General features: G+C 45.3%; 1 protein-coding gene across 2 annotated transcripts in view; it reads right to left on the bottom strand.

Moving 5' to 3' along the window:
- The window catches only part of LOC121586757 (alpha-catulin-like), a 104,289-nt gene that overhangs the window by 53,859 nt on the left and 33,808 nt on the right, over positions 1–16,622 (bottom strand). For both annotated transcript variants that reach the window (XM_041903717.1, XM_041903718.1), the window contains exons 2-3: positions 6,007–6,196; positions 2,240–2,427 (exon numbers count right to left, since the gene is read on the bottom strand). In XM_041903717.1, the coding sequence (XP_041759651.1) occupies positions 2,240–2,427; positions 6,007–6,196 (378 nt within the window). The remainder of the gene's footprint in view (positions 1–2,239; positions 2,428–6,006; positions 6,197–16,622) is intronic.

Raw genomic sequence — 16,622 nt, 5'->3', positions numbered from 1 at the left:
CTGGAGTGGCCTAGCCAGTCTCCAGATCTCAACCCCATAGAAAATCTTTGGAGGGGAGTTGAAAGTCCGTGTTGCCCAGCGACAGCCCCAAAACATCACTGCTCTAGATGAGATCTGCATGGAGGAATGGGCCAAAATACCAGCAACAGTGTGTGAAAACCTTGTGAAGACTTACAGAAAACGTTTGACCTGTGTCATTGCCAACAAAGGGTATATAACAAAGTATTGAGAAACTTTTGTTATTGACCAAATACTTATTTTCCACCATAATTTGCAAATAAATTCATTAAAAATCCTACAATGTGATTTTCTGGATTTCTTTTTCTCATTTTGTCTGTCATAGTTGACGTGTACCTATGATGAAAATTACAGGCCTCTCTCATCTTTTTAAGTGGGAGAACTTGCACAATTGGTGGCTGACTAAATACTTTTTTCCCCCATTGTACTTTGTTCTGTGTATCTGTGTCAGTGTGCATCTATGGCCCTATATCTACATTGTGTCTGTATGCATCTACAGTGAGGGAAAAAAGTATTTGATCCCCTGCTGATTTTGTACGTTTGCCCACTGACAAAGATATGATCAGTCTATAATTTTAATGGTACGTTTATTTGAACAGTGAGAGACAGAATAACAACAAAACAATCCAGAAAAACACATGTCAAAAATTTTATAAATTCATTTGCATTTTAATGAGGGAAATAAGTATTTGATCCCTCTGCAAAACATGACTTAGTACTTGGTGTTAAAACCCATGTTGGCAATCACAGAGGTCAGACGTTTCTTGTAGTTGGCCACCAGGTTTGCACATATCTCAGGAGGGATTTTGTCCTACTCCTCTTTGCAGATCTTCTCCAAGTCATTAAGGTTTCGAGGCTGACGTTTGGCAACTCGAACCTTCAGCTCCCTCCACATATTTTCTATGGGATTAAGGTCTGGAGACTGGCTAGGCCACTCCAGGACCTTAATGTGCTTCTTCTTGAGCCACTCCTTTGTTGCCTTAGCCGTGTGTTTTGGGTCATTGTCATGCTGGAATACCCATCCACGACCCATTTTCAATGCCTTGGCTGAGGGAAGGAGGTTCTCACCCAAGATTTGACGGTACATGGCCCCGTCCATCGTCCCTTTGATGCGGTGAAGTTGTCCTGTCCCCTTATCAGAAAAACACCCCCAAAGCATAATGTTTCCACCTCCATGTTTGACGGTGGGGATGGTGTTCTTGGGGTCATAGGCAGCATTCCTCCTCCTCCAAACACAGCGAGTTGAGTTGATGCCAAAGAGCTCGATTTTGGTCTCATCTGACCACAATACTTTCACCCAGTTCTCCTATGAATCATTCAGATGTTCATTGGCAAACTTCAGACGGGCCTGTATATGTGCTTTCTTGAGCAGGGGGACCTTGCGGGCGCTGCAGGATTTCAGTCCTTCACGGCGTAGTGTGTTACCAATTGTTTTCTTGGTGACTATGGTCCCAGCTGCCTTAAGATCATTGACAAGATCCTCCCGTGTAGTTCTGGGCTGATTCCTCACTGTTCTCATGATCATTGCAACTCCACGAGGTGAGATCTTGCATGGAGCCCCAGGCCGAGGGAGATTGAGTTCTTTTGTGTTTCTTCCATTTGCGAATAATCGCACCAACTGTTGTCACCTTCTCACCAAGCTGCTTGGCGATGGTCTTGTAGCCCATTCCAGCCTTGTGTAGGTCTACAATCTTGTCCCTAACATCCTTGGAGAGCTCTTTGGTCTTGGCCATGGTGGAGAGTTTGGAATCTGATTGATTGATTGCTTCTGTGGACAGGTGTCTTTTATACAGGTAACAAGCTGAGATTAGGAGCACTCCCTTTAAGAGTGTGCTCCTAATCTCAGCTTGTTACCTGTATAAAAGACACCTGGGAGCCAGAAATCTTTCTGATTGAGAGGGGGTCAAATACTTACTTCCCTCATTAAAATGCAAATCAATTTATAACATTTTTGACATGCGTTTTTCTGGATTTTTTTGTTGTTATTCTGTCTCTCACTGTTCAAATGTTATAAATAAACCTACCATTAAAATTATAGACTGATAATTTCTTTGTCAGTGGGCAAACGTACAAAATCACCAGGGGATCAAATACTTTGTTCCCCTCACTGTATGGCCCTAGATCTACATTGTGTCAGTGTGCATCTATGGCCCTATATCTAAATGTATATTGTGTCTATGATGTGTGTGTATCCCACTGTGTGGTAGGAATCGATACCTACTTTGTTGCGTGAGGTGATGATCTGTTTGATGACGATGCGGTCTGCGAGGACCAGGACTTTGGTGACGGAGGAGAGGAGCATGCGGGCGGCCTTCACCATGCCTGTCCGGTCACTGAACACTGTGTTGCGTCCGTCCACAGGGGGGGCCACCGGCGTCCCAACATCTGTCAGCTTGGCTATGGCATCCCCTAGGACAAAAAGGACAAAAGGAGGTGGAGAATGATGGTGATGAGGATGATCATGGTGATGAGGAGGATGAGGAAGAGGATGATGAGGATGATCATGGTGATGAGGAGGAGGATGATGGTGATGAGGATGATCATGGTGATGAGGAGGAGGAGGAAGAGGAGGATGATCAAATCTATACAGATTTTTCTATATCATTCAACATACAAATGCCATACAACATTTTCAGAGGTACCATATCAATTTTCACTGTATCTCCATTTTCTAATACTTGGTCATACTGCTTCACAGTGGTAAGTGTCTTTCAAACAATCCTTTCATGCAAACCCCATTATCCAAAAATGTGTTCAAAATGTGACATCTAGAATTCAGCTTCACTTTGTTTGAGATGTTTAGCTAGCTAAAGCCCCTTAGGTTCCCTCCCATGGTTGGTGCCCCCTCTCCTGTCAGTCAACAGCAGCACCATAAACCCCAGTAGGAACATCTCATCCTTAACAGGCAGGCTAGCACAGGAGGATTATATTCAGCCCGGTGGCACTGCAGCAATGTGATGCCAGCCAATGCCAGGGCCCAATTGGCAGGCCCTCTGAGAGGCATGACCAGGCCATTTCAAACTGAGCGGCTGGTACACTGGAGGGTCATAGTTCGTTCACGAAATTCCAAAACAACCCTGGGTGGACGAGGGAAAAGGACGGCAAATAAAGGAAAATGAACACACAAATACTGAAGAACCTTAACCACAACAGTCTCAGGCAGTACAGAGAGAGAGAGAGAGAGAGAGAGAGAGAGAGAGAGAGAGAGAGAGAGAGGGAGGAGGGCGGAGAGAGAGAGAGAGAGAGAGAGAGGGAGGAGGGCGAAGAGAGAGAGAGACTTGTCTTACGTTGGATACATGGTTTGCCTCCTTATTTGGGTTGGCTTGCATTCCAAAAGAAAGTGCAATGATGCACTGATTGCATCCGGATGCCAGAATGCCACAAACCAGCTAAAACATTCAGCCTGGCTCACAAAGAATGCTGCTGAACCCCAGAATAGGCTCCGGAATAAGCACGGAGCATGATGATGCTATGCCAGATTCCCCCTCCATCACATAAGGGTTCCCCTATTTTGCTTCACAACAGTGTTGTAACAGTGTTGCTCATTCGTATTCTTGTTCTAGGCCAGACTCGTCACGGTGTGTTTGTTCCCCCATTTGTTCTATCCTGACCTTGTTCTTCTTGTGAAACATGGGTTTGAGTTGTGCAGAGAGAACAGCAATTTATTGAGCACGTCTCTTTATCGCTAAGCTCTCTTTCAATGGGAATTGAACACTTGACTTGATTAACATCTGTGGAGTCCTTTAACAAGTCCTTACCATAAATATAGTCTTATAACAGGGTGATTGTGATGCTATGTAGTCTACAGCCTGCAGGTTGCACTGACAGACGGTTGGTGAGATACAGGACCTAGGTGCCTTTTAAACACTCACTATCCAAAACTCTTAATATAGTATTTGCCTCCTAAAACCTCAGTTAGAGACATTCATTTGTTTGGACTGGTCCAACAGAACAGACTGAAACCAACAACTCTGCCTCAGTGCCCCCTATCTACGATGTCGCCCCATGATGGAAATCACCAAATTAAAGTAATGTAATCACCTTTTTTATTTATTTGATTATGCTGCCTGCCTCCCTCCCTGCCTGCTGCCTCCATCACTGCCCCCCCGTCTTCCTTCCTGCCAGCCCGAATCCCTTCCTGCCTGCCCGTCCTCCGTCCTGCCTGCCCGTCTCCCTTCCTGCCTGCCCGTCCCCCTTCCTGCCTGCCCGTCTCCCTTCCTGCCTGCCCGTCCCCCTTCCTGCCTGCCCGTCACCCTTCCTGCCTGCCCGTCTCCCTTCCTGCCTGCCCGTCTCCCTTCCTGCCTGCCCGTCTCCCTTCCTGCCTGTCCATTTACCTTCCTGCCTGCCCGTCCCCCTTCCTGCCTGCCCGTCCCCCTTCCTGCCTGTCCGTGTACCTTCCTGCCTGCCCGTCTCCCTTCCTGCCTGCCCGTCTCCCTTCCTGCCTGCCTGTCTCCCTTCCTGCGTTGGAGGAGTCCTGCTTAGTCTCTCCCTCCGTCTGGCTACACGTTAAGAGGCCATCAATCCTTTCCTGCAGATTTAAACCTTTCCTTCTATCACAGAGAAGACAACTTCATTCCGTCCCAAAATGACAGAGGGAAAAGTTCACATTCTCTCTTTTTAATGGTGAACGTCAAATATTATCTCAATAGAGTATAGAAGGTAAGATGGCAGATAGGAGTAGAAGGAATAAATTGGCCACAGTGGGCCACTCTGGCTGACGATTCCCACTAGCTCTCTTTTGTATGGGTTCAGCCCTTTTCAAATCAGCACACTGGGGGATTAAAAGACACTGTTACACATGCCGGTTCTCCCAAACATAAACCTATTATCCACTGTGTTGGGGGTCTAAATTCTTAATTCTTATCCTGTGAGATTTTGTTTTGGACTTATCAACAGGATAAGACTGCAATTGGGCTTCAGGCTTTAGGCTTTGTCCCCGTATTCATCTTGCTATTTTTCGCTTGATAAGAGTTGCAAAGCCGGCTCAAAAATATATTACACTGTTCAGTTGAAAGGGTGGTGATAGCCGCGGTGTAGATATCCTCCTCCCGCGAAGAGTGTTGAAAGAGGGGGGGCACAAGTGGGAAACAGCGGTCACATCTCCCTCTCCATTTACTCTCTCTTTTTGCCTCAATTATTTGTAAGCAAAGGATGCAACCGCCGACAGCTGAGGCTAGAGACTCTCTCTCTCTCCCTCTGAGCAAGAGTCGATACTGCAGACGAGTGAACTCTGTCCAGAAGACAAACCTCAGAAAGCCTTCATTATGCCTGCAGCACTGCCTGGTACACAAACACTTCAGCCTCAAATCAGAACCATGACACAGCTCTCTACCTCTCCAAACCTGACTCACACTGTTATTTTCTCTGTCTCTGCATTTCCCCCCTCAAGCAAGAGCAGAAGTAACTCTGTTCACTTCACTTTAGCCTTAAGTCTTACAAACTTCAACTCAACTTCACTCAAAACGAACAAAAACAACAAAGCCTCCAACTTCTGGATGCCTCCGGTGCGGTTGTGTTTGATAGGCAGAGTGATGTCTTGAAGGAAAACACATTTTAAACCATTTATTTATGATGAAAACAATCCCAAAAACACTCCGTTAGTTGGACTTCTAGACTGCATCCGAAATGGCATCCTATTCCCTATATAGTGCACTACTTTTGACCAGGGCTCGTATGGGGCTTTGGTCAAAAGTAGTGCACTAGATGGTAGGGCTGGGAATTGCCAGGGACCTCACAATACGATATTATCATGATACTTAGGTGCCGATCCGATATGTATTGCAATTCTCATGATTCTATATGTATTGCGATTCGATAGTGATTTTATTGCGTTTTGGAGCAGGTACACCCAAATAGCGCAAAAAATAATATTGAGTTATTGTCAAAACGATAGGATACGATATATCCCAATATGTAACTGTATCGATCTTTTCCCACATCACTACTACATAGGGAAAAGGATGCCATTTCAGACACAGACCTAATTACCTGCTCTGCGGGCCTCGAAACAAGCCATGCCCATCTCCTCCTTCAGCTCCTCGTTCTCCACGGCGATGGCCTCGCCTACGGCAACAAAGCGTCCCACAGCAACGCTGACGGCCTGGCCCACTCTCTGGATGGCCTGCTGGGTCCGCTCCGACTTCTTCGGCTTGTCTTTGTGGTTGATCAGTGTGGTGATCTAGGAGGATACAGAGACTGGTCAGTGTGGTGATACAGAGACACAGGCTGGTCAGTGAGGTGATACAGAGACACAGGCTGATCAGTGAAGTAATCCTTGTCTGTTTGTAATATAGGTGTATAGGAACCACACTACCATTTAAAGGAATCATATTTTGGGGTGGTGCTACCAGAGAATGCTGTCATAGCTGGTGAGGAAATGGTTTTCTGAAGACTGCTGGTTTAAATCCCAGTAATTCTATCTAACTTTCCATGGCACAGTGTGCTGCTGTGCTCAACCTGAATCAGCATACCAACCCATTTCACTGTGGAACAGCATGTTTTCCCAAAACAAATCACTGTCTACACCATCCAGGGTCCAGTGTGTAAACACAGGCCGTGGTTCCACCACTTTGCCCAAGTGAGGAACCAGAAGAAAAGTAGAAATTAGAATCATTTCCTTTTCCCGGAGAGAGACAGAGAGCTGATTTCCTATGGAGTAGCCTAACAGGTGGAGAGCCGGCTGTGAGAGAGCAGGAAAGAAGAGGTGTCTCCCGTAGCGCAGCACGCATGCACGCACACACACAACTCACGTGGGGCCTGTTAGCGACGATCAGAGTCATCTATTATGTATAGGTTTTAACCAATTACTATCAATTATTCAATGATTGCTTTCCATTCAGGTAACTAAGGCATTCCCTTCCAGACCATAACAGAGCACAGTTGGTGAGAGAGCAGTCGGGGGAATTTAAATTGGTACACAACTGGCATTCTCAAGGCCCACTAACTCCTGGAGTGTGTCCCAAATGGCACCCTATTTCCTTTGTAGCACACTACTTTTGACCAGGGCCCACTATTAAGGGAGAAGGGTGCCATTTGGGACACAACACTGTGGTCAGCTATCTATAATGTAGTAGGTTTACTGTACAAACCATGGTGCTTATAAACAAGTTTAAAACAAGTCTAAAACAATTGTAAAACAAGTGTAAAACTGGCTAAACTTGGCTCCGCAAAACACAGCTATCGATTCCTTCCAAAAATCTATGTGGTTGGATTATTTGAAACAAGATTTCATCCAAACAGTGTCTCAATGATTATTTTTGGATTTGGAAAACAAATTCAAATACCTCAGAACTGACTTTAGAATAGAAAGTGATGGAACAGATAATGTGTGTCCAACACCTATATAGGTGAATTGGAAAAGAGGACCAGAGGGAGAAACAAAGACAAGAGAGAGAGAGAGACAGAGAGAGAGGTAGAAAGAATGAGAACGTAAAGAGGAGGCACTAGGGAGCTGGAACGTAAAGAGGAAGGACGAGGGAGCTGGAAAGTAAAGAGGAGGCACAAGGGAGCTGGAACGTAAAGAAGAAGAACTAGGGAGCTGGAACGTAAAGAGGAGGCACTAGGGAGCTGGAACGTAAAGAGGAAGCACTAGGGAGCTGGAACGTAAAGAGGAAGCACTAGGGAGCTGGAACGTAAAGAGGAAGCACTAGGGAGCTGGAACGTAAAGAGGAAGCACGAGGGAGCTGGAACGTAAAGAGGAAGCACGAGGGAGCTGGAACGTAAAGAGGAAGCACGAGGGAGCTGGAACGTAAAGAGGAAGCACTAGGGAGCTGGAACGTAAAGAGGAAGCACTAGGGAGCTGGAACGTAGCAGGGAGCACTGAGGTGAAAGACGGAGCTACGAGGGAGCTGGAAAGAAAGAGGAAGCACTAGGGCGCTGGAAGGTAAAGAGGAAACACTAGGGAGCTGGAACGTAAAGATGAAGTACTAGGGAGCTCATCAAGTGCAGTGGGGATAGGTAATTCCCCTTCATCCACCTGCTTTTCACAGCCCACTCTTCAACCAGAATCACAGCCCACTCTTCAACCAGAACAGATCCACAGCCCACTTTTCAAACAGAACAGAACCACAGCCAACTCTTCAACCAGAACCACAGCGCGCTCTTCATCCAAAACAGAACCACAGCCCACTCTTCAACCAGGCGGCAGGTAGCCTAGCGGTTAAGAGCGTTGGGTCAGTAACCGAAAGGTCGCTGGTTCAAATTGCCAAGCAGGCTAAGTGAAAAATATGTCGATGTGCCCTTGAGCAAGGCACTTAACCCTAATTGCTCCTGTAAGTTGCTCTGGATAAGAGCATCTGCTAAATTACTAAAATGTAACAAAACCAAAGCCCATTCTTCAACCAGAACAGAACCACAGCCCATTCTTCAACCAGAACAGAACGACAGCACACTTTTCAACCAGAACCACAGCCCATTTTTCAACCAGAACAGAAGATGCTCGAGGCATATTAATTGGAAGGGGGCGGCGGGTGAGTTTGGAGTGAGTGCGTGACTACGTGATGTCACAGTGTAGCCGAGTGGGACGCGATGGTTGGTTTAGTGACATGTGTCCCTGAAGAGTAGGATAATCAGAAAACGAGAGAAAATGTAACAGAGCATATCTCTCACTCTCGCCCTTATCTGCCCCTCTCTCTCTTCCCTCTCTCCTTCAATGCATCACAACAGCGTTGCCTGGCCAGGATTAGATAGCCACTAGTTACGTTGCCTCCAAACCAAGGACCTCTCGATAACTCACCTACAGAAAAAAATTAGCCATTCTATAGGAAAAGGGAAATCCAATTTCTGTCCCAAAGCCTGAATACTGGATGAGTTCTACTACTGTATATAACAGTATAGGACAATGGACTCAGTGATAGAGTTACCATATATCATACTGCACACAACCTCTGCAGAACATTAGAATGTTTGGCCTGAATTCAAATCAACATCACAGTGACATTTACATTCTGTGCAGACTTAATGGACAATCCATTTTTCTAATCTAATCATTAGAGTCATGTGTCTTCACTACCCAGTAGATGAGGATAACGGATGGTGTGTGCGTGCGTGCGTATTTGGCGTGCAGGTCATAAAGGGCCAGAATCAGGGGCATCTGCCATTCATGACACTCAAATGCCCTCTCGTGCTGGCACTCACCCAGAAAAGAAGGGATGAGACAGAACCTCGGGAACCTGACCAGTGCATCTGGTTGTGTCCCAAATGGAACACTATTCCCTATATAGAGCACTACTGTTGACCAGTCCCTGGGAAATAGGGTGCCATTTGGGAAACACCCTCTGCCTTTTAGCAGCCTGTTGAACGACTGTGGAAACCTGATAATAGCTCCCTCCGTGAGAAATCCCTCCATTTACTCTTGAAGAACAAGGAGAAAATGAGAGAGAGAACGAGAGAGTGAGAGAAAGAGAGAGTGAGAGAAAGAGAGGGGGAGAGAAATAAAAAGAGAGGGAGAGAGCTGCTATATGGGTCTAAACCCAAAAGAGGGAGGGAGGGAGGGAGGGAGGGAGAGATCCTATATTGCTCTAAAATCAAAAGAGAGAGAGACATATGGGTCTAAAACCAAAATGTCTCATTATCTGACAGAGAGGAGGAAAACTGGCCAACACCAACAAACTATAGCCTAGCTCTAAACACTACACCATACATCAGCCTATATATTTTGGCTTGGTCATACGGACCACAGTATGCTGTCAATTCCTCTCTCTTATCTTACTGTCCATGTGGCTCTGTTCAGACCAACAATAAAAGTGACATTATCTTTATTAGTCTTATCAGCAACAAGCCCCTGTATCAATATGAAGTCAATATGTCCATCCAAACAGTAATGCTATGAACACATTCTATGTTTGCGTCCCAGAATTGCACCATATTCCCGAAGTAGTGCACTACTTTTGACCAGAGCCCTATGTGCCCTGGTCAATAGCAGCGCACTAAATAGGGAATAGTGTGCAATTATAGTGTCCAATAGTGTCCAATCTAATTAAGCAAGCCATTCAGTGGAAGTTGTTCTTGTTCAACAGCATCAGTGTCTGTGGTTGTCAGGCAAAAACACTGCAGAGTGTTATTCATTTGAGTGTGAAACGTGGCATTGAGCACGCAAGCGCACACACACCTGACACACCCCCATGCATCCCACTGAGAACAGAACAGCCTCAGAGCATCATGCTGATGAAACTAATACCTGTCAAGGATTCAGAAGAAAACAGCTAGACTTCAAAGAACAAACAAAAACAAATGTTTCTTTAGCCTCAGACTTTATCGGAACAAAGCACATCACCTGTTTATAGAGGAGTACACAAATACATACAGATAGAGATGCCGATGCACATGCACGCACGCCCAGACCACACGCAATTACGCACACATCACATTGCTGCAACAACAAAATCCAACCCCACAATGGAAACAGAGGAGAAGAACAGGAGAGAATAGGCTTTGATGTGTATGGGCTTACAGGAAACGTATTCCTGAAGGACACACTGACTATAAATCTGACTTTTAACTAAATCTGGAAATACTTGTGCCTGCCTCCTGTGCCTGCCTCCTGTGCCTGCCTCCTGAGCCTGCCTCCTGAAGCTGCCCCCTGAGGCTGCCTCCTGAGGCTACCCCCTGAGGCTGCCCCCTGAGGCTACCCCCTGAGGCTACCCCCTGAGGCTGCCTCCTGAGGCTACCCCGAGTCTACCCCCTGAGGCTACCCCCCGAGGCTACCCCCTGAGGCTACCCCCTGAGGCTACCCCCTGAGCCTGCCTCCTGAGGCTACCTCCTGTGCCTGCCTCCTGAGGCTACCCCCTGAGGCTACCCCGAGTCTACCCCCTGAGGCTACCCCTGAGGCTACCTCCTGAGCCTGCCTCCTGAGGCTACCTCCTGTGCCTGCCTCCTGAGGCTGCCTCCTGAGGCTACCGACAGCTCAACAAAATACTCAGTTTTATCATATCAATGTAATTCTGTCTTTCTGCCCTTGGTGTAATGCTATCCGTGTGTGTGTGTGTGTGTGTGTGTGTGTGTGTGTGTGTGTGTGTGTGTGTGTGTGTGTGTGTGTTTGTGTGCACATGTGTTTTTCTATTTACACAAAGGATTTCAATCATACTCTGTTTCTGAGAAGCGATCTAGAGGCTTTCCAGTTATTGGTAAATCCCATAGGGAAAATCCAGTCAATTCTTCTTAGCAGTAATAGCAAACACTGTGGCTCTGTCAAGATTGCAGCCTAATCCCTACGTAGTGCACTACTTTTAACCAGAGCCCTGGTCAAAAGAAATGCACTACATAGGGAATCCAGTGCTTTGCAAAAGTATTCATCCCCCTTGGCGTTTTTCCTATTTTGTTGTATTACAACCTGTAATTTAAATGGATTTTTATTTGGATTTCATGTAATGGACATACACAAAATAGTCCAAATTGGTGAAGTGAAATGAAAAAAAGAATTATAAGAAATAAATAACGGAAAAGTGGTGCGTGCATATGTATTCAACCCCTTTGCTATGAAGCCCCTAAATAAGATCTGGCGCAACCAATTACCTTCAGAAGTCACATAATTAGTTAAATAAAGTCCACCTGTGTGCATTCTAAGTGTCATATGATCTGTCACATGATCTCAGTATATATACACCTGTCCTGAAAGGCCCCAGAGTCTGCAACACCACTAAGCAAGGGGCACCACCAAGCAAGCGGCACCAAGAAGACCAAGGAGCTCTCCAAACAGGTCAGGGACAAAGTTGTGGAGAAGTACAGATCAGGGTTGGGTTATAAAAAAATATCAGAAACCTTGAACATCCCACGGAGCTCCATTAAATCCATTATTAAAAAATGGAAAGAATATGGCACATTTACATTTTAGTCATTTAGCACACGCTCTTATCCAGAGCGACTTACAGTTAGTGAATACATACATGTTTTTTTTGTGTTTTTTTTTTCTTCCATACTGGCCCCCCGTGGGAAACGAACCCACATCCCTGCCGGCCAAACCCTCCCTTACCTTGGACAACACTGGACCAATTGTGCGCCGCCCATGGGTCTCCCAGTCGCGGCCGGCTGCGACAGAGCCTGGACTCGAACCAGGATCTCTAGTGGCACACCTTGCACTGCGATGCAGCGCCTTAGACCACTGCGCCACTCAGGAGTCACCGAGTGACCACAACAAACCTGCCAAGAGAGGGCCGCCCACCAAGCCCTGCTACATCCGACGGAGTACTCGGATTCAATCTTAGTCCTGTATTGACGCTTTGCCTGTTTGATGGTTCGCCTGAGGTCATAGTGGGATTTCTTATAAGCGTCCGGATTAGTGTCCCGCTCCTTGATAGCGGCAGCTCTAGCCTTTAGATCGGTGCGGATGTTGCCTGTAATCCATGGCTTCTGGTTGGGATATGTACGTACGGTCACTGTGGGGACGGCGTCGTCGATGCACTTACTGATGAAGCCGGTGACTGAGGTGGTATACTCCTCAATGCCATTGGATGAATCCCGGAACATATTCCAGTCTGTGCTAGCAAAACAGTCCTGTAGCGTAGCATCTGCGTCACCTGACCACTTCCGTATTGAGCGAGACACTGGTACTTCCTGCTTTAGTTTTTGCTTGTATGTAAAGAAAAGGTGGTCTAGAGTTTTTTTCCCCTCTGGTTTCACATGTGACATGCTGGTAGAAATGAGGTAAAACGGATTTAAGTTTGCCTGCATTAAAGTCCCCGGCCACTAGGAGCGCTGCTTCTGGATGACCATTTTCTTGTTTGCTTATGGCCTTATACAGCTCGTTATCACTCTGAGAGCTCTAGAGTTCCTCCGTTGAGATGGGAGAACTTTCCAGAAGGACAACCATCTCTGCAGCACTCCACCAATCAGGCCTTCATGGTAGAGTGGCCAGACGGAAGCCACTCCTGAGTAAAAGACCATGACAGCCCACTTGGAGTTTGCCAAAAGGCACATAAAGACTCTTAAACCATGAGAAACAAGATTCTCTGGTCTGATAAAACCAAAATTGAACTCTTTGGTCTGAATGCCAAGCGTCACGTCTGGAGGAAGCCTGGCACCATCCCTACGGGGAAGCATGGTGGTGGCAGCAACATGCTGTGGGGATGTTTTTCAGCGGCAGGGACTGGGAGACTAGTCAGGATCGAGGCAAAGATGAACGGAGCAAAGTACAGAGAGATCCCCGATGAAAACCTGCTGCAGAGCGCTCAGGACCTCAGACTGGGGCAAAGGTTCAACTTCCAACAGGACAACAACCCTAAGCACACAGCCAAGACAATGCAGGAGTGGCTTCGGGACAAGTCTCTGATTGTCCTTGAGTGGCCCAGCCAGAGACCGGACTTGAACCTGATCGAACATCTCTGGAGAGACCTGAAAATAGCTGTGCAGCAACGCTCCCCATCCAACCTGACAGAGCGGATGAGAGGATCTGCAGAGAGGAATGGGAGAAACTCCCCAAATACAGGTGTGCCAAGCTTGTAGCGTCATACCCAAGAAGACTCGAGGCTGTAATCGCTGCCAAAGTGCTTCAACAAAGTAACGAGTAAAGGGTCTGAATACTGTAAATGTAATGTTTCAGTTTTAATTTTTTATATAAATTTGCAAATTGTGTTTAAAAAAAACAACAGTTTTTGCTTTGTCATTATGGGGTATTGTGTGTAGATTGAGAAAAAAAACAGATTTAATTAATTTCAGAATAAGGCTGTAACGTAACCAAATGTGGAACAAGTCAAGGAGTCTGAATACTTTCCGAATGCACTGTAGTACATTAAGCAAATTCGTAACATTTTGTAAAGTCTTGTGATGGCAGGAGACTTGTGTTCGAATACTGGTCGGTCATGCAATGACTATAGCGATAGACTGTAGACTGTACAGCAAACCTCCGTTCCAGTTGAGCAGAAGGACATCAACTGAAAACAGGACTGTGTGGTTGAGTCTCTAATTGGGGGATAAGGTATTTTAAAAAACAGAAGTACTAATCAACACAGTAATTAAAAGATGCTGAAACCTTGGCAACACTCTCTTCCACTGAAACAAGGGTCATTCAAATTGAGCCAGTGACACAGACACTGTAACCAAGGGCTGTGCTGCATCTTTGCTCTGCTCTCTGCTGTAAAGCTCTCAGGTCGCTAACAGGACACAGTCCTCTACTATCACAGGACTATCATTTTGTCACAGAACATCGAGAACATTGCCCTCAAACTGACAGGCTTTTCTTTTCATCCCTTATACAATATGTTTTCCACATGGTTGGACTTCTTTTCAGGAACCTGAACCGAGGTGAAACACTGGTCTTTCTGCTGTGTAATGCTGCTGAGATGAGGCTGTTCTGTTCACAGGGGGATTGGGGAGAAAGATGAAAGTCGCGCTGAATATGCACTTTAATGGAAGAACAAATTCCTTCCAAATTGGCTGTGAGTGGATGAGGCTCAGCTAGCTCAGTACGGCGCGAGAGAGAGAGAGAGAGAGAGAGAGAGAGAGAGAGAGAGAGAGAAAAAAAAAAAAAAAAAAAAAAAAAAAAAAAAAAAAAAAAAAAAAAAAAAAAAAAAAGAAAAAAAAGAGAGAGAGGGCAGATAATTAAGATCAAAGAGTGGAATGGGGACAGTGTGTAATACTTAGGAGAGGACACACTTTACACAAAGGCCCCTGGCCTGCTACTGTCTAAGATAGGACATCTCTCTCTTTCTCTCTGCAATGCATCTCTCTCAAATCAATTTCAATTTAAGGGCTTTATTGGCATGGGAAATGTATGTTAACATTGCCAAAGCAAGTGAAGTAGATAATAAACAAAAGTGAAATAAACAATCAATATTAACAGTAAACATTACACTCAGAAGTTCCAAAATAATAAAGACATTTCAAATGTCATATTATGTATATATACAGTGTTGTAACGATGTGCAAATAGTTAAAGTACAAATGGGAAAATAAATAAACATAAATATGGGTTGTATTTACAATGGTGTATGTTCTTCACTGGTTGCCCTTTTCTTGTGGCAACAGGTCACAAATCTTGCTGCTGTGATGGCACACTGTGGTTTTTCACCCAGTAGATAAGGGAGTTTATCATAATTGGGTTTGTTTTCGAATTCTTTGTGGATCTCTGTAATCTGAAGGAAATATGTGTCTCTAATATGGTCATACATTTGGCAGGAGGTTAGGAAGTGCAGCTCAGTTTCCACCTCATTTTGTGGGCAGTGTGCACATAGCCTGTTTTCTCTTGAGAGCCAGGTCTGCCTACGGCGGCCTTTCTCAATAGCAAGGCTATGCTCACTGAGTCTGTACATAGTCAAAGCTGTCCTTAAGTTTGGGTGGGTCAGTCACAGTGGGCAGGTATTCTGCCACTATGTACTCTCTGTTTAGGAACAAATAGCATTCTAGTTTGCTCTGTTTTTTTGTTAATTCTTTCCAATTCAAGTAATTCTCTTTTTGTTTTCTTTATGGGTCTGTCCTGGGGCTCTGTGGGGTCTGTTTGTGTTTGTGAACAGAGCCTCAGGACCAGCTTACTTAGGCGACTCTTCTCCAAGTTCATCTCTCTGTAGGTGATGGCTTTGTTATGGAAGTTTTGGGAATCGCTTCCTTTTAAGTGGTTATAGAATTTAACGGCGCTTTTCTGGATTTTGATAATTAGCGGGTATCGGCCTAATTCTGCTCTGCATGCATTATTTGGTGTTTTTCGTTGTACACAGAGGATATTTTTGCAGAATTCTGCATGCAGTCTCAATTTGGTGTTTGTCCCATTTTTGTGAATTCTTGGTTGGTGAGCGGACCCCAGACCTCACAACCATAAAGGGCAATGTTTCTATAACTGATTCAAGTATTTTTAGCCAGATCCCAATTGGTATGTCAAATTTGATGTTCCTTTTGATGGCATAGAAGGCCCTTCTTGCCTTGTCTCTCAGATCGTTCACAGCTTTGTGGAAGTTACCTGTAGCGCTGATGTTTAGGCCGAGGTATGTATAGTTTTTTGTGTGCTCTAGGGCAACGGTGTCTAGATGGAATTTGTATTAGTGGTCCTAGCAACTGAACATTTTTTGGAACACCATTATTTTTGTCTTACTGAGATTTACTGTCAGGGCCTAGGTCTGACAGAATCTGTGCAGAAGATCTAGGTGCTGCTGTAGGCCCTCCTTGGTTGGTGGCAGAAGCACCAGATCATCAGCAAACAGTAGACATTTGACTTCAGATTCTAGTAGGTTGAGGCCGGGTGCTGCAGACTGTTCTAGTGCCCTCGCCAATTCGTTGATATATATGTTGAAGAGGGTGGGGTTTAAACTGCATCCCTGTCTCACCCCACGGCCCAGTGGAAAGAAATGTGTGTTTTTTGCCAATTTTAACCGCACACCTTTTGTTTGTGTACATGGATTTTATAATGTTGTATGTTTTTCCCCCAACCCCACTTTCCATCAATTTGTATTGCAGACCCTCATGCCAAATTGAGTCAAAAGCTTTTTTGAAATCAACAAAGCATGAGAAGACTTTGCCTTTGTTTTGGTTTGTTTGTTTGTCAATTAGGGTGAATACGTGGTCAGTTGTACTGTAATTTGGTAAAAAGCCTATTTGACATTTGCTCAATACATTGTTTTCACTGACGAAATGAACTAGTCTGCTGTTAATGATAATGCAGAGGATTTTCCCAAGGTTGTTGT

The sequence above is a fragment of the Coregonus clupeaformis genome, chromosome 17 (genome assembly GCF_020615455.1).
Source record: "Coregonus clupeaformis isolate EN_2021a chromosome 17, ASM2061545v1, whole genome shotgun sequence".
NCBI classification, from domain to species: domain Eukaryota; kingdom Metazoa; phylum Chordata; class Actinopteri; order Salmoniformes; family Salmonidae; genus Coregonus; species Coregonus clupeaformis.
Note: the sequence above shows the minus strand (reverse complement) of the source record. Positions and strands in the feature narration are given on the sequence as shown.